General features: G+C 36.3%; 2 protein-coding genes and 1 long non-coding RNA gene across 3 annotated transcripts; all 3 read left to right on the forward strand.

Annotated features, from left to right (window-relative positions):
- The first annotated feature begins 511 nt into the window (after window positions 1-511).
- On the forward strand, window positions 512-8347 carry LOC126843214 (innexin inx1). The gene is made up of 3 exons (XM_050580590.1): window positions 512-1496; window positions 6433-6785; window positions 7828-8347. The coding sequence occupies exons 1-3, from the start codon at window positions 987-989 to the stop codon at window positions 8030-8032; spliced, it is 1068 nt and encodes a 355-aa protein (XP_050436547.1). The 5' UTR covers window positions 512-986; the 3' UTR covers window positions 8033-8347.
- On the forward strand, window positions 1507-4932 carry LOC126843215 (uncharacterized). Its single transcript, XR_007686398.1, has 2 exons — window positions 1507-3149; window positions 3211-4932. It is a non-coding gene; the product is annotated as an uncharacterized LOC126843215 (long non-coding RNA).
- A 2258-nt stretch (window positions 8348-10605) lies between the features above and the next one.
- LOC126843634 (uncharacterized) lies at window positions 10606-18249 on the forward strand. Its single transcript, XM_050581281.1, has 11 exons — window positions 10606-11065; window positions 11346-11484; window positions 11588-11973; window positions 13322-13675; window positions 13787-14055; window positions 14207-14432; window positions 15882-16074; window positions 16174-16559; window positions 16632-16979; window positions 17074-17342; window positions 18016-18249. The coding sequence occupies exons 1-11, from the start codon at window positions 11003-11005 to the stop codon at window positions 18245-18247; spliced, it is 2865 nt and encodes a 954-aa protein (XP_050437238.1). The 5' UTR covers window positions 10606-11002; the 3' UTR covers window positions 18248-18249.
- The last annotated feature ends 505 nt before the right edge of the window (window positions 18250-18754 follow it).

Genomic DNA, 18754 nt, shown 5'->3' on the forward strand with positions numbered 1-18754 from the left:
GGAAGAAGGAAAACCTGAAGTTTGCTGTAGATCAGGAAACAATCGCTGTAAAATGTATATAAGGGTGGTTTTGAAATTTTCATTACAAAGAGCTATACGTCGAACCGGGTAAAAAATCAATCAAACCGCCGGCTATTGACTGTCTTGTCTTTTACGACTCCATGTGTGTCGTTGGGTTTGTTTGTTTTCTTGATCGATCGATCATCTAGATCCAAAAGATCTTTGTGCAAGACACCGACTGTCGGTTTTTCTGGCCGATCGATCGGGGTAATACCCGTGAACGCTGAAACGCTACACCCTATACATGTAAATGTACTTCAGTATAGGCATGCGCGCGCGCTTTACCGTACTTGGGGTGTGTGTGCGTGGGTATGCGACTGCACCCTGCACTGTCCGCTGCAACGCAAGGGTTCCCAAACGGACGCCGTGCAGGGCTCGCCGGTCGCGCATGACACGCTATGCCGCATATTATGACATGTAACACGCCGGCGACAACGATAGCCGCCGTTCAAGAATGGTATATTTCGAGATGCGCCCCGCGATACGATCCGGCGGCGCGTTCGTCCAGTGTTGGCAGTACTGCAGGAGGTCCTGCTTTACTATCCCGCTCGCGCGACACCGTTAAAAAGGGGGAGGACGGTGGCGCAGTACTATGGTAGACGGTAGTATCAACCGCAGCAGCAGCAGCAGCAGCAGCAGCAGCAGTAGTAGTAGTAGTAATAGTAGTAGTAGTAGTAGTAACAGCAGCACCGGCAGAAGTAGTAGTGGTGCGTGCACGCGCGCCGTTTCGTCGCAAACATAGTGTCGTTGTGCTGATATTTGTAACAATAGGTATAGGTATATTATTATCCATAATAATTATTGTTGTCGTGTGCGACCGTGCGTATCCGCTGTGGTGTTTTGTGGTGCGCGACCGCCGTGGACGGGGTCATTGTTGAGCGGCGGGCCATGGTGATATCTGTCGACCGAACAAAGTAGCCCTCAGGATGCTGAAGCTGTTGGGCGGCCTCAAGGAGTTCGTCAAGAGACAAGAGGTGACCACCGAGGGCACCGTGTTCCGGGTGCATGTCACCTTCACCACGGTGGTGCTGCTGGCGTGCTCGCTGATGGTGACCGCCACGCAGTACGTGGGCAACCCCATGCAGTGCATCGTCGAGGGGTTGCCCACCAGGCCGGTGAACACGTACTGCTGGATAATGTCCACGTTCACGATGCCCGACGCGTTCCGCCGGCAACAGGGCGTAGGGGCGGCCCATCCCGGCGTGGGCCCCGAGGGCGGCGACGAGCCCGCCAAGTACTACACGTACTACCAGTGGGTGTGCTTCGCGTTGTTCTTCCAGGCCATGATGTGCTATTTCCCCAAATGGGTGTGGGACATGCAAGAGGGCGGACTCATGTCCACGCTGGTCATGGGCCTCCACTACGGGCTGGGCCAGGAGAAGGAAAAGGAGAAGCAGAAGACCATACTCGTCAATTACCTGCTCACTCACATCAAGGTAAGTCGCAGAGGAAAACTTCACTTGACTTAAGTCTCTTAACGCAATACCGAAGAAAAATATACTCAAGTAAAATTCCGTTTTGTCTATCGGTTTTCGGTAGCAAATACAATGGAAAAACAAAACCTTATGCCTAAAAATTACCGACATCAATTAAGTAATAGGGAACATAGTATTATTATTTATCGTAACGGTCAAATTCCAAAAAGCATAATATAAACAGTTTGTATTCCGGTCCGTGACACACACTATAATACGAATAATCAAATATAATCAAATATAATATTATACACCACAACGTCTGTTAAGTTCATAATTGATTCACGTGCCCGACGTGTATTAATAACAGTACCTAATAATAATATTATGACCGTCGGAACGCGCCGTTAGGGTGTTTTTTTTTTTTTTTACCGACCGGACTTCTCCGACAGTAATAATAACGAGTTAAACGTTTAGACTCGAGAAAAACCGGTAAAGATCTTCAAGATGTGATTGTATATCCTACACCACGACGGATAGTAATAATAATTGTAAACGGGGCGGATTTTGAACGTTTGCCCGGAGGAGGCATGCCATTGTATATTGTAATATTCCATTTGTAATTATTATCACACGAGCGTCGGTGAAAGAAATATTAAACGTTATGCCCCCAACACATTCAAACGAAGAAGATATTATTTTAATGTATTCGAGGGTGGAATTCTGTGTCGAAATTCGAATCTCATCCCGCCTAGTGTATATATATATGTATAACAAGTCCTATAAGAGTAGGTGGTGTACTCGTTTTTCTTGATAATATTATACTCGAATGGCAGCTCTTTCGTGGTGTGTTGTAATTGGTAATTATTAATAACAAACGGGCTCTTCGATAACGTCCAAAATGTATTAACGTAGGCTCGGCATGGGAAACAAACGAATACGAATCGTTATTATTATCAGCATTATGTCATAAGCAACAGAATATGTTTTGTTTGTCTTAAACACTATATTATTATTGTGCTCGTTTGTTTTGCTTACCGACGGTTGTTTGTACATGCGATACCGACGTGGGAACGGCTCAATATACGGGAGAGATATAGGAATTTTGCAAATTTCCTAAGAACATAGTCTTGATTTTGAGACCAAAAGTTAAACAAATATCGTTATCTTACTGTGTACAAAACACAATAATTGCGATATCCTAATAAGGTATCGTTTCGCCCAAACGTTTTGTCATAAGTGAATGAAAAACAAAAAAACAAAATTATTATATTTTCTACCGAGAACGGCTCGCTTGATTTAATTCGGTTAAAATTTAAAGAAAAAAAAATCTATTCATTTTTATCTTTCTATTAAAATGCGGTTCACATTATTTACCGGTCGTTTGTAGTACATTTTGTTCAAAAATCAACAGCCTATCGTTTCTGTATCATCGTTATCAACCGTATCACTATGAATAGATTATATTCATTGTAAGTAGGTAATATAACTGATACTGTTTAATTGGTCTGTACAAAGTGCTTCTTATGTCCAAAATCCAGTTTCTTTTTTTTTTATTCGATAATACGATGGCTCAAAATCCAGCAGTTGCTATAACAAATTACAGTACACCGAGTTTGGGTTTTTTAACCGAGACTGGTGAGTTGAACATTCTTCTGGGTTGTAGTTCTTCGAGTAAGTCGCATATGGTATTCTATTCTGTTTTGTAATGAATTAACAAACCTTTTTTTTGTAGCTGACAATATTACAATAATTAACGACGACCACTGCGATAGCCGGATGTGTTGTGCACCCAAAGACCTTGGCCATACTTAGTTTCGGAATAGACTGGCAACCCATTGTCGGTATTCGCCACCGGTATATAATATGTAATAATAGGATAGCAGGAGGGGCTGCAGCCGGCTGGAAAATATAACTTCACCCTAATACTTATCTTGGGGAAAGAAAAAAAAAACACAAAAATCATTAACACACGGTATACTTACAACGACCGATCCTTAAGTACACGTTAAGATAGTAGAGATACGTTCTAGAGATAAAACCATTGCACCGTAATAAAAGTCCTGATACACTTAAAATATTTTATTAATATGGTGTACGTTTTATTTGTCGGTCGCCCTTTTCCTTTCTGTTCGTTAAATCGATTCTGGCGCAGGTACTCCAAAACGAATGGAAGACGAGCAAATCGATTTTAAATCCAACCCAAACATTCTTCGTTATTATCAAGCATCGATTATTATTATTGTACATTAATTATATTACACGGAAATAAATGCAATTAAAATATCAACGAGTAACACACGTTACGTTTAATATAAACAGGTAATAAATTAATATTTTAATGGCTATTTTAACACACCGTCGACGTGACAATATTCATAATATAATAATAATAATATGTTAATCCGTCAATTAGTGGTAAATTAGGTTTGACGGTTTTGTGAAATGGTGTTTATTGAATTTGATTTTAATTCCAAATACAATTTGTCGGACAATAAACAGCCGTCTAGACGACTTCTTGATTGTGAAGGCCTCCAACAACAACAACAACAACAACGACTAGGAGAGAGATGCCGTTCTCTAAACTCAAAACAATTAAGATCCTATTGTAAATATATTCTATTTGACAATAGAATAACGTACAAATCGTTCGATCAGCACGACAGTAGGCATTTCTATTATGAAGTAAATAAATGATAATTTTTAATCTATATTTCGGAATGCCGTTTTTTTTTTTTTTAATAATATCAACGTGAAATTATTGTATTTAGTGTGAATCACGATCGCTAGACAAAAAAAAAATATAATAATAATAAAAAAAAAATACTCTTTGTCGGTCGGTCAGTGTACATAGCCGTGTAATAATTGCCGTAGCAACTCCTTACACGGCTCGACAGTATTCGGTGATATACCCCGAACACGAGGCTAAAGAAAATCTTAAATCAGTGTGAGCTCAAAAATATGCGCTTGTGCACGCCTCGTATTAGTTTTTCTTGATCTTCATCATCCGAGATTGTGTCTGTGATCCCAATCGAACAGCATTCTACCACGAACCGTATAGACCGTCTAACAACGCCGCTTGTTTGAGAGTAATTCATTGAGCAACAATAAAAAAAAAAAATATATATATATATATATACATCGAATCGCACCAACCTATATAATATATACCGGGTGATTCTTTTGACGCCGACCTACACCAGTTTTCTATTTGTATCATCCTGTATGCACACTGTGTAACCGTCGTGTCCGACTTAAATTATAACATTATGTTAGTGTCTAAGGCCTAAGTGTACACCGAAGCAGAACGTTCGGTAAATGTACCGCAAGACGTTGACGTTCTTTAGTGTGTTTCTTCGTTTCCTGCAAGTAGACTCCAATGACAATACAGTGCAACACAATAATAACAGTACATTACAGCGTTGCGATTCAAAAAAAAAAAAATAATCTACAACACTTTCTGTCGTTATATAAACGCGTTTCACTAACCAACACGCAGGGTAAACGTTTTTGACACTGGACAATAAACATTTTCAACAACACTCAAAGGCAATAGAACCTTAGCAAAGGCAAAAGAAATATCCATTTGCCAATCTTTATTGATACAAATCTACAAAATGTAGCAATATATTAATCGTAAAGGAAGGGAAGGATAGGCTTAGTCGAACAAAGTCTAAGTTCTCTAGACTCTGAAGATCTGTAAAGTATAAGCAATTTTTTTAGCAAAATCTTAATTAAAATTTGAAACTACAAAATATGTTTACTTAATAATACATACAGTCGTGTGTTGTGTGGATTACTAATTGGTTGTTATGTTTTTGACAGACTACCGCAGCCGTTTCTATAGAAATTAATAGTTTATCGAATAAGTTATCGTTTTAGAGATTAAAGTTTGATTGAATCGCAACAAAAATTCATATTATTATCTACTTGGGGTTTTTGGTATTTTAAGCAAATGCAAGCGTTTGTACGGTTAAACTAAAACCGTATAAACTTCTTGTATTACTATTTGTATTTAAATAAAACAAAGTCTGCTTATAGAAATCAGTTGGCCTTGAAACCATATATTATAGCCTTTATCGTTGTACCCAACTCGTGTACAATACACAAACACTATGACGTACATATGTGATCGCATTGTGAATGAATTAATATTAATTCATAGATTTTAAAACGGTTGTGTTCTGCAAAACAATCAATAACTTTGTATATTTTATAAAATATGGTTTGTTCATTGTCTATCTCTATACAAAACAATAACATACAATAAGAAGAAAAATAATTTGTTAGGCACTAAATATTTTTGACCTGGGTTTCCTGAAGGTACTTTTTTTCCCCCGGAAGTGTATCGGACGATCTGAGTGATGTCTTTCTTATTTTATTGATTTTATATTCAGACTTGCTGGTCAACTATTCGTCTCGGTCCATTAATGATATAGTTTATAAAAATGTATTATTATTTGTGTTACTGAGACCGTATAATATGTTATATTATGTTTCAACGACCTTAGATTAACACGGAAAGACTGTGTGTGTGTGTGTGGTGTGTGTTAAGACTGCAGCAGAGAAACATTATTTTCAATGGAACACATTTCGTCCGAGGACAACTCGGATGTATGTACACTTTTTTGTGTTAGAAAAAAAAATCAGCACTTGTGGAAATCAGAACAATACGGCTGGCAGAGTTTCTAGGTCGTTGAACGCGGTTTGAGGAAATAAGTAAACGCGTGGCGAAGAAGGCATTGACAGAAATCGGAATTGAGCGTGTACACAGTCCGCGAGAAGACATCTCAGCGGGGACGGTGTTATAAAAGCGAAACAGGGTCTCGGGGGGTAGCCAGAGGAGACTTGGGGGGGAGCGGGCGGGTCAAAAATCAAACTCACTCGGGTTTTGCCCGTTTGTCGCGAACGGTGAAAATAATAAATACGATATTTTGTCTTTTTTTTTTCTTTCCAGAAACACAACTGGTACGCCGCCAAGTATTGGATGTGCGAGTTCATGTGTTTCGCCAACATAGTCCTTCAGATCTACTGGATGAACAAGTTCTTCGGCGGCGAGTTCCTCACCTACGGGCTAAGGGTGCTCGGCCTGTCCGAACAACACCAGGACGACCGGATCGACCCGATGGTGTTCATCTTTCCCCGGGTGACCAAGTGCACGTTCCACAAGTTCGGCCCGTCCGGCACCGTGCAGAAGCACGACTCGCTGTGCATACTGCCGCTGAACATACTCAACGAGAAGACCTACATATTCATATGGTTCTGGTTTATGCTCCTGTTGGCCGCGCTGGTCTTGCTCGTCGGTCACAGGTACAAAAACACACGGTTCTTCTACATTTGTCTTGTACACGAACCCACCCCCACCCCCCCCCGCCAGTACGTGTCTTTGCACACAGACGTGTGTAACGACTGTGTGTATTGTGATCTTGTGAAACTGGATCGCGTCCGAATGGGCGGCGGTAGGTGTACAGTGTAAAACGTGTGTACCTATGTGTACAATATAAAAACCACCGGAAGCAGCCTGTGCTGTGGCCGAGAATAAACGACCGGATAAACTATCGTATGATGTAATCTTATGTAAGATCCACGGGACGCGCGCATTGCGAAAGGCTCGACTTATAAGGCTGCCGCCACCTATATCCGGCAAGGTGACCAGATATAAAAATCCCCAAAAAAAAAAGTACATTTAAAAAAAACTAGTTAATTGAAATTATAATTTCATTAAAATGTCAGCTCGTTAGGTGTGAGTATTTATGATGAAAATACTTGGAAACTTAATGCATTGGAAATATAAGAAATATTCTAATATACGATTATTGAAAAGTATAAATATTTAACGTTAATAACATTTGAAATTGTATAATATCAGAACATAGGTAACATTTAAATAAATAAAAAACAATAATAATAACACGCTTCCTTCATGATTAAAATGTAATTTTAATTGTATTTTTAATTTTAACATAATAAAAAAGTCATATACATTTTTTGAGATCCGTGAATTGTTTTTAGTGACTTAATATCCGATTTTAAAGTTTAAAACATTTTATTACATTATATAAATAAAATAATCAAATTATAAAAAATCATAAACATGTATTAGTCGGTAATACTTACTAAAAAAAAAATAAATACAATTTCATGTAATTAACACTATTGTCAAGGACAACACTAGGACACTAGGATCAAAAAACAGTACTGTCCTACTAAAAAGAGGACGTCTGGTCATCTCACCATACCTCTTGTATTCCCACGGGCTATCCACACTATCCTGTTGCCGTTCTAGGGCGGCTTACGGGAGAGACTTTTCATGTTGATATAGTTTCTTTAAAATGTTTTTCCGTTTGTGCAGGATTTTGATATTGTACAGCAAGAACTTGAGGAAGAACGCGCTGCGGTACCGTCACTACAGGCTGATAACCGACGACGTGGCCAGAGCGGTGACCGACAAAGTGTCAATAGGCGATTGGTGGGTACTGTACGTGCTCGGCAAAAATCTGGATCCGCTCATTTACAGGGAAGTGGTTCGTGAGATAGCCAAGAAAGCAGACCTCTAGAAGACTAGGTCGTGCATCGCATCGACTGAAACACTGGCTCTGGACATTGGAAAATAAATATTTATTTGAAACTCCTATTTTTGTATAAATCACATTATTATTATTATTATTATTATTACAAAACAACAAAATAATTTTGTTGTACACCTTTTGTGGCGTGAACAAATGTTTCATGTTTCCTACAATGTAGTCTGTAGATTTTTTTTTAAAACTAAATTTTATAATGTTAAATTTTATTATTATTTTATTGGTTTTTTAAACATATGTGTATATTTGATACTTTTTGTACGTATAAAAATATGTCACGATTTCAAACGAATGTCGTTATTGTTCAACTTAAATCAACTCCGCCCAATATGAGTTATCAAACTGAATAGATTCCTTGCACTGTCGGTTAGGTTAGGTTAGGTTGACATAGTTTTCAGTTGCAATTAAAAAATCTGATTTATCCCACATTCATTTAATTTGCAACATTGAGTATTTATGCTATGAAATTACCGGCCGTCTTCTAAAATATTAGATATTAAAACTGGCATGTCATAGTTTAGGTACATCATTTTAAACCTAAGTGATCTTACTGAAAAAAATGGAAGAAAAATAGAAAAAGGGTTTTCATATTACTAAAATATCTAAAAAAAATAAAATGTTTAGGATTTATTTTCAATTTTTTTACAATTTGTATTTCTGTGTAATGTAGTGTAATGCCTTACAACTGTACAATATAATATACATAGGCTTCAACCGAACACTGCATTCAATAGATTATAGAACAAACATAAAAGGTATTTTTTTTTTTATAACTCTTTAGCAATAGATTCGAATAAACGTGGTACAATGTTCTAATTATAAAAAAATGTACTTTGTACAGGTAAAAATAATACAATTACTATTGGAATAATTTGAAACCATATCTTTCGAAACACCATTTTAATGACCGACCATTCAAGTTGGCCCAACCTCTGTGGAACACAATGAACCGTTGCCTCTACATCTCGAAACGTTATTATTATTTGAGTTTCGGCGCAGACATGCATCGCTGTCCGCATACAAATGAACTAAAAGTATAAAAGTCTAAAAAAAACCGTCACAGAGAGGTCAAGGGTCTTCAACGGCTATTGTAACTGAAAGTGATAATCACTTTCAAATAAACGCTTCGATGCGAAACCTTAGACGGTAATAAACTATTAAGTACATGTAATTTTTTTGACGATAATTATCGAGTATAAACATCTACTGCAATGTAATGAGCAAAACGCAGTAGCACCAAACGGTAATACTACAATATGCTTTGTAATTAGTCGTTAACAAATGTATCATTTAGCCGACCTAAATACATTTATAAAAATAATAATTTGATTACTACCTTATTAACGATGAACATTGATAAACTGTGACCTGTCGTCGTTACTGGTTATCTATTAAAATTTATAACACTTGTTTCCATTTGAGATTTCACTAAAATACACAAAGTCTATAAAGTAATAATAGTAATGAGTCTTAGTCACCGATGCATACATTATTTGTTTTAAGAGAAACATTAACGTTGTTTTTTAATTGGCTTTAAAACGATGTGGTTTTACACTAGTTTTCAAGATTAAATCCGTCATGTATAATATAGTCAATAGAAACACAGTGTTGGTATACTGGAAATATTTTATTAGTGCACAAATCAAAAAAGATGACTGCTTCGTAAAAATGAACAGTATAATATAATTTTTAGTTGCTTGATCGCTAAACGTTATAACATCCCAAAAATGGACAAAATAATTCCAAATTTTACTTCTGAAGACATTCTTCTTGAAACCCAGTTCAAAAAAGAAAAAAAAGCCATACAGAATCAAATCAACAACGACGTTTTTCTTATTACTACCGCGACCTCGAAGTTATAATTTAAATTATAGGTACAATATTGTTACTGAACCCTTAGGCCAAATTACACATAAGTACTATACAATACAATTTAAATTTTTTGTCCAACAAACTATCGTTGAGTAAAAACATATATGTATGTAAGCCCTGCGGGCTCAGTCTAGTCAAACGATCAGTTTAATTTTATTTAACACAGACCTGCTTTATATTGTCTTTGGGCGTTTCAGAATTTAGTTGAATAATGTATAAACAATATATCATCTTGTATATTAATTTACGCAACCCAACGGATGTCTTAAATCAACCAATCGTCGTATAAGTGTGTGTGTTTAAAAAAAAAAAAATATTTTTATGATATGTATTAACATTCACCAGCGGTGTGTTAACCTGAAGGTAACTAAAAGCGGTTCACTAACGATAAATTAGGTACTAGTATGAAAATATTGGAAATTTTTAAAATGTTCTTAAGATACATTATAACGAAATTAAAACCGGCATTTAACGCGTCGAATGATAAATATTTTATAAAACACTTAGCAATAATTATTGTCAAATTAATTTAAAAATATACATTGACATTATTGTACAAGCACAATAATTATAATAATATTATAATAGTATGATTGTTATACGAGTAATGAAACGTTGGGCTGGTAATAAAGAATTATAACATAATAGTGTACAAAATTGATAGGCCATAACACACGGTTCGTAAAATAATTAGCGTTTGGTCCATACGAGATTAATATATAAAAAAAAAACTACAAATCCAACGTCCAATTATTTTGTAGTAACACTCGCTTGTGTAGTTTTCTGTCGGTCCGAATGATTTATATAATAAATACGGATTTGTAAGTGCATTGTGTTTTTTTTTGTATTTATATTTGTTGAACGTATCGAATTTTTATCTTATTCGTTCGATTCTCGTCTTATCTGGTCAAACTATCAATTTGTTATTACTGTGGTATAGGTGTAAACGCTACGCGGCGTAATATATTAATTACAAGTGCTGCCGGAACTGGACGTCACAAGGATTCGTTCGTTCGGTTGAAAATTAATTTTTTTAAGTTTTTTTTTTAAGCCGATCGCCGCATTGTTACAATGATGGAAAACAAAACCCACGTTATACCGAAAAACTACGGCCCGAAAGCGACGTTGGCCCAAGTGAGTGTTTTACATTGTATTATTATTATTTTGGTTGGCATTAGGTTGTAAAATATATCAACTCTCGTTTGTTGTAAAATAAAAATGCCAATAAACTAAAATGTTTAATGTTAAATAGATAAACAACGTCGTTGCTCGTATTAACCTCGTAAAATTAATAATACATAGAAAATGCAGAGCTTAAGCACCCTCGTTTTTTTTTTTATTGAAATTCTATAAAAAAAACATAGGTTTATAACATACGAAATACGCTTAATACCGTTATGCATTCGTGTCGCAGAGCTTGGCTACAATCGCCCAGAGTTTTCTACTCATCGGTCTCGGCATGGAACTGACCATCCCTACACTGGTGATTGGAGATCTGTACCAAGACAAAAGCGAGGGGTTCCGGCTGTCCACGACCGAAGCCTCGTGGTTCGGTAAGCGAGAAATTTGCCACATTAGAATATTTTGCCCGGCCGACAACGTGTATTTACTTTTCTATTTACCTGCTTACTTGCTTTTCTATTTACTTACTTACAGGCAGCATCCTGTACGTGTGTCACCCCACCGGCAGCTTCTTGTCCGGGTTTCTGCAAGAGCGGTTCGGCAGGAAACGGTGCATGCTTATGGCCAACGTGCCCAGCATTCTGGGATGGATCCTTCTGTACTTTACCGAGTCCACGACCATGCTGTACGCGGCTTCTCTGTCAATGGGGATGAGCATAGGGTTCAGCGAGGCTCCTATACTGTCGTATGTCGGCGAAATCACCGAGCCCAGGCTCAGGGGTTCGATGGCTTCCATAGCTAGTCTGTCGTCCATGATCGGCATGCTGTTGATCTCGATATTGGGTTTCTTCTTTCCGTGGAGGACCGTAGCGCTGCTGAGCACCATGTGTCCGGTCCTGTGCATATGCTTTGTCTCGTTTGTAAGTAAATACCGAGTCCTCCGCGTTTACTCGAAAAGAAGTATTACATTTAACGACAATCGCCAAGTAATGTGGCCAAGGACATTACGAGGCATTAAAAAACTTAACTTTTATTGACTCTTGACGCGGTGCACCTAAAATTAATAATGTTTCAAATACCTTTTTCCCTTTTTACAATTTTATTTGATGAATACGACCAAACCTGAACAAACAACCACAGCTATGAGATGTATTATAAATTGACAGCAATAATTTCGCATAAATTATCACCATTTGCCAGGCACTTTGTTTAGTTTGAAAATAATAATATCCGGTGTTAAAAAACTGTACACTCTTTCTGGAGTGATTAATTAAGGGGGCTCCATACAGACCATTTTTAAGGAGTTTTGTATAGGCAATATTTAAGAAAAAATTGGTTTAAATAAATTTCGACAATGTCAATAAATTTACCGGTTAATTTGTATAAGCTTCAAGGTATTATTTTTAATTTAAATCATTTTGTCTGTGAGTAAAAGCCATTTTCGTCAATGTAACATACATTTTTTGTTCCATCGCACAGACTTAACCAGTGATCCGATAAGTAATATAAAAACAGATTTGAATTCGTCATGAAATTAACTTGAGATCGGTTGACGTACTTTTTTGATATCTTATCTCTACTATGTATAAAACACGTTTGAACATTTTATAAAATTTCAACATTTTAAAATACAATTTAGAAAGGGTTAAAATTAAAAATTGAAAAAAGTACCTCGACCGATCCTAAGAACCCTTTATGACAAATTCAAATCTGTTTTTAGATTGCTTATCAGATCACTGGTTAGGCCTGTGCGATGGAATGAAAATGATGTGTTTTGACTGAAAAAATGGTCTGTATGGAGCCCTCTTAATATGTATAATATTATTTTGTTTTACAGTTTGACATTTTTAGGACTGGAATAAATTTAAAAAGGGTTTCAAATTTTACAAAGCCCTTTTTATTCTTGTTAGTCGATACTTTTTGATTTATTTGAAAAAAAATTAAATTTTTAATCAGTTTATGAGAAAGTACATACGGCATAGTTGGTAATTTTTTTCCCTTGTCGTATTACAAGACAATTTGTAAATAATTCTGAAAATCAATTGAAATTGTGTACAAAAAAAAACGAAGCTGGTAAATAAAATAATACTTGGAGCTTGGTAAGCAACTTTATATTGGCCTTTATTGATCGACAATCGATCATAATTTATAACAAAAAGACTGTGCTTTGACGTTTCTTGAAAATGAAACTTCATGAGAAATTTTTTTTTTTTTTTTTTAATTAAGTCTAAACGATTTAAGCCTTAATAATCTTGTGATTATTTATAGATTCCCGAGTCGCCGATGTGGTTAATAGCTCAGGGGCAGACCGAGAAAGCGGAAAAAGCCATATGCTGGCTAAGAGGTTGGGTGGAGCCGAGCGTTGTCAAAGGCGAATTTCACGAGCTGGTCCGCTACAACTTGGTGTCGGGCACTCAAAACGGCGAAACCCCGGCCGTTTCTAAGCCTGCCGGATTATTTCACAAGCTGGCTCTGTTCAAAGACCCGCTGGTCTACAGGCCGCTCAGACTGGTGATGGTGTTCTTTTTTTTCTCGTTAGTACTTTGCCTCGTGCCATGCCGTCCGTTTCTTTACCGCATATTTATCAACATCGGTCTGACCGAACACCACGATCTGCTATTGGTATTGTAACAACTGCCTTATAGTAATAATAATCATAACGATAAATGACCCGTGACCCAAAATTAATAATATCGACGCTTGTCAACTCGAATATAAATTGTTGTCCTCAAGGTGTTTCTGTCGGTTCTGCAAATCGTCGCGTGCTCGTTGACCATATTGACCGTCAGCCGGGTGGGCAAGAGATGTCTGACCATGTTGACGCTGTTCACAAACACCATAGCGATATTTTCTTTTGGCATATACATAATAGCCACGAAAAACAATTACATCAGCCCGGCCCCGTGGATGCCGTTCACGTTAATAAGTTTGATTTACTTCTTTGGAGCCTACGGCATTGCGTGTATGCCGTGGATACTGTTGAGTGAAATCTATTCGAACGAGTAAGTACGCAGTTAACATTGAGAATTCGAAGCTACCGATTTTGATATGCATATCTTTCGTCCGTCGACAAAAGATTGATAGCTTGTATTTTTTTTTTTTATATATAGCTATATTTTGGATTTAATTGCAGCCATTTAATTTTTTTCACAGGAGCCGAGGCGTTGCGACTGGCGCGTCAGCAGCGTTTTCATATTTGCTTATATTTGTTTTGACAAAATCCTACTTAACCGTTGAACTGTATCTAACGCTGGAGTTAACGATGATTTTGTTCGGTGTTATTGGAATTTTCGGTATACTATACCTGTACTATTATCTGCCAGAAACGGAAAACAAAACGTTCTTAGAAATTGAAGAATTTTTCCTATTGAATAAAAGAGTACATTGAAGACGGTTTGGAATTACCTAATTACTTACTAGTGAATGTAAATGTTTGTTTAACAAAAATTAATTGTATTTATTTATTTTCAACCGGGAATGCGTGTATGCGATTAGTGTTTAAGTGCATAATATTTGTCTTAGAGCTCACACCCGACTTGTGGAAACCGTAATCTGCAGAAGGTATTTTGTGTACTACCGAAATTTATCTTGCCCATTTTGGTAAGATTTTGGTGTATGGCAAACAGTGTTTCTCTGGAACTATCCAGACTTCAAATGTATTGTAAATATTTATTCTAGTGGTTCGCCCTCTAGACATAAGTAGTTATACAGTTATTATTTTTAAATTAAAAATGTTGTCAGCAAATATATAGTTTGAAAATGTAATAATTGTTATAAAATATGTACTTCTTCGTTTTTTTATGATAATTTACCACGAAATGTTTCTGGATATGCCACTTCTTCAATAACGCCTGTAGTGTAGCATAATATTGGCCAAAAAAACTGTATCAAGTGTAAATTACTTAATTCAACCTAGTTACGAATCTAGAGCTCGTTTACGAAGTAGTAAACGATCTATTATTATCTAAATTGTCGTCGTTATAATGGAAAGTTAATGATTAAATTTAATCAATGGTCTTTAAATAGATATGGGTAAATTAATAAATATTTAACATAAACATCTTTATCATAAAATGTATGTTTTGTTCTTAAAAAAGTATTACTATTGTGTATAATTATCTCTAAAGACTATAACTACCATAAAAAAAAAATATATATATATTTATATAATATATATATAAATATATTTATGACCTTGCGAATCAATAGACGCCTATATAACTGTACAATAGCATTATAATTAAGTGGTCCTGACGTCAAACTAAATTAGTGAGCCACCATTGTTATTGAGCTCCAAAAGTTTAACTCAGCAACAGTGTTCTATAGTTGGATGTTGCGTGAACAACTTTGGTAAAGAATTATTATTAAATGAATACGTGCTATTGTATAGTTGAATTATATAGTTAAGTTGGACGTTTCACCATGAAAGTAGAAGAACTCGCTGATACAAATGCAAAATTGAATTATGGCCATAGAGCAACACTGGCCCAAGTGAGTACATAATAGTATAGCTCGTTTATTGGTCAATAGATGAAATAAAATTTAAAACAAATCATTGATCAATCGGTGAATATGTTTTTCTACTATTTATAACTATTTAAATTGTATATAATAAATAATTTTACATAATTTAAAGCATAGATAAAAATATGCGTTTTAAAAATGCCGTTAGTGTAAAAATATATAGAAAAAAGCTACAACGTTAGTAAACGGTCGTCTAAATCACAAATGACAAGTTGTTGAGATAGTCATAGGAAAAACTGGGAGGGGGTGCCCTGTCCATTTTTTTTTTTAGTGAAATTCGTCGTATCTGTGTAAATTTTAAATATTGTGCCATTTCGTTGTGTTGTTCATTTCGATTAAACAATCCTCTGTACAGACCGTGGCCATCGTCGCACAGAGTTTCCTACTGATTAATTTAGGAATGGAATTGATGATATCCTCCCTGGTCCTAGGCGACTTGTACAACGGCAAAGACAAAGACCGTTTCTCCTTGACAATATCCCAAGCTTCTTGGTACGGTGAGTACGAATTGCGGTCGTCAAAGTGCAGATACATTCACATTTCACGTCATAGATTATAATTCAAATGTAATTTTATTTACACATACAACGCTGTAGGTAGCATTTTGTTCATTTGCCATCCGCCGGGCAGCCTCGTTTCGGGGTTTTTGCAAGAAAGGTTCGGTAGAAAGCGCTGCATGATAGTGGCGAATATTCCCAGTGTTATTGGATGGATACTGTTGCACTTAGCAGGGTCGCCTACGATGCTTTATTCGTCTACACTGACGATGGGCCTGAGTATAGGGTTCAGCGAGGCCCCGATATTCTCATACATAGGAGAGATAACCGAACCACGTATTAGGGGTTCTCTGTCCTCAGTTGCAAACACTGGCACCAGCGTTGGAATGGTGTTGATTTCAATCCTGGGCTGCTTCTATCACTGGAAATACATTGCATTGTTAAGTGCGTCGTGCCCTTTACTGTGCATATGTCTTGTTCTCGTTGTGAGTAATTTACCGTTATTCGGAAACACTCTTGCTGCAACATTATCGTATCGTCTTTTCCATTTTGGATAGATTCCAGAATCGCCAATCTGGCTGATAACCCAAGGCAAAACCGAAGAAGCTAAAAAATCTTTACGTTGGCTAAGAGGTTGGGTGGAAGAGCCGGTCATAGAAGAAGAATTCCGAAATTTGGTTCACTACAGCAAGGTGTCGGGCACTGGAAACGGCGAAACCGCTCGAAACAACACCGGAATGTTTTGCAAGATAAAAATGTTCAAAAACCCTTTGGTGTATAGGCCACTGAGAATGGTGTTGATTTTCTTTTTCTTTTCTCAGATAGTCAGCGTTATTCCGTGCCGGCCGTATGTGAAGAACTTGATGACGGAAGCTGGGCTGGTGGACGACCAAGACCGGATATTGGTAGATAATAGTTTCAGAGCAAATACATTTGCAACCGCTATAGGTACAGCCTGGAAAATTTGAGATGATTTATGTTATTTATTTTTATTTTTAGGCCCTCTTGTCCGTTATTCAAATCACTCCTTGTTTTCTAACAATAGTGACTTTGAAACGATTTGGTAAACGTTTTCTGGCTCTGTTCACATTGTCGACAAACACCGTGGCCATATTGGCCTTTGGAGGGTACACGGTGGCTATCAAAAACGGTTACACGAGTCCGTTGCCTTTGATACCGTTAACGCTTCTCTGTTTGATATATTTCTTCTCGGCCTACGGAGTTATATGTGTCCCGTGGATGCTCATAAGTGAAATATATCCTAACGAGTAAGTATCTAAGGCGTTTTTGTAATAATAAAAAGTCATTTACCGTGTTGTAAGCCGATTCAATTACCCGAGTCATCAACAAAAACCCCACCTCACACATACTTTGCTTATTTGGGAATACTGGGTAATTATTATAACATTTAATTATTTTTCCAGGTAGCAAATACTCTTATAAACCTAGTTAATTTTATATATTATCATTAATTACAATGTATTGGGAATATAGCTTAACGGAAGTCTCTAAAATCCAACGGATATAAATGGAATAGTATATAAAATTGAGCTAAATACACAACCTTTTGTGTACTAAATGAAAACTAATGTGTACACAACGTTTTGAAGAATAGAGCGGGCTTATGAAATCATCTATAAAACTATTTAAAGTATTATATACTTATGCTTATGTTTATTTTGTTATTTGCATAACCATTCACGAACACAAATAACCTAAACGAATCACCGATCAAAATCGCATACTATATATTATATTGTATGGATTTAAAAACTTGCCAATGAATATTCAAACTTATACCCTGTACAGACTTCAACCAGTATTTGGTATATGGGTACAAATATTTAGTTATTTTTTTATAAAAATATGTTAGGAGTTTGTGGTCAACTTGTTATTATTAAATTTTAGTACGATAATATTCGTTTTTAATTTTGTTGACAGAATCCGAGGAGTTGCAACCGGAGCGTCTGCTGCTTTTTCGTATTTACTAATTTTTTTTTCGACAAGTATATATTTGACCGTCAAAGAAACCTTCCAAGAGTATACTATGATTTTATTCGGCGTAATTGGAATAATTGGAAATGTATACTTATATTATTATTTACCGGAAACGGAAAATAAAACGTTATTAGAAATTGAAGATTTTTTTACTCTAAATAAAAGAGTACATTAGATGTCAACAAATTGTTGTTGTTATTATTATTACTGTTTGTTTCAATGGCAATATTAAAAACAAAAACAATTAAAATGTATAAGATGTCTACTGTGTTTTAATACAAAGATAAAGTTACCAATTTCTCAATAAAAAATTTATTTACACAACATGGATTTGCCTTCGATGACAAAGCTATCAGACAAATTATTTAAAAAATATTTATAAGATTAATAGTGTCTACACAACGATAAAATTACCTCTTTCTCTTAGATAGACGAGCACAAAGCTCGTCTATCCCCATGGCAGACTTATAAAAAATAACGGCAACCATTGGGTCCAAATAATAATTCACCTGTGCGGTATTCTTGGAGCTGGTATTCTTGGTCCAAATCTTGGTTTTTTATTCCCATGGACGCCGCATGGAGAATCACGGCAATCACTTGGTTCTGACGTTGCAACTTGGTCATTCGTCTTGTCAGGTATTCGTTAAACGATTGGTCCTGAATTGCGACTGTCCGGTCGGCG

This window comes from Adelges cooleyi, unplaced genomic scaffold, assembly GCF_023614345.1.
Source record: "Adelges cooleyi isolate 19-005CV unplaced genomic scaffold, UGA_ACOO_1.1 ACOO_flye_CR_arks_rails_tigmint_CR_PRNA_574, whole genome shotgun sequence".
Taxonomy (NCBI): Eukaryota; Metazoa; Arthropoda; class Insecta; order Hemiptera; family Adelgidae; genus Adelges; species Adelges cooleyi.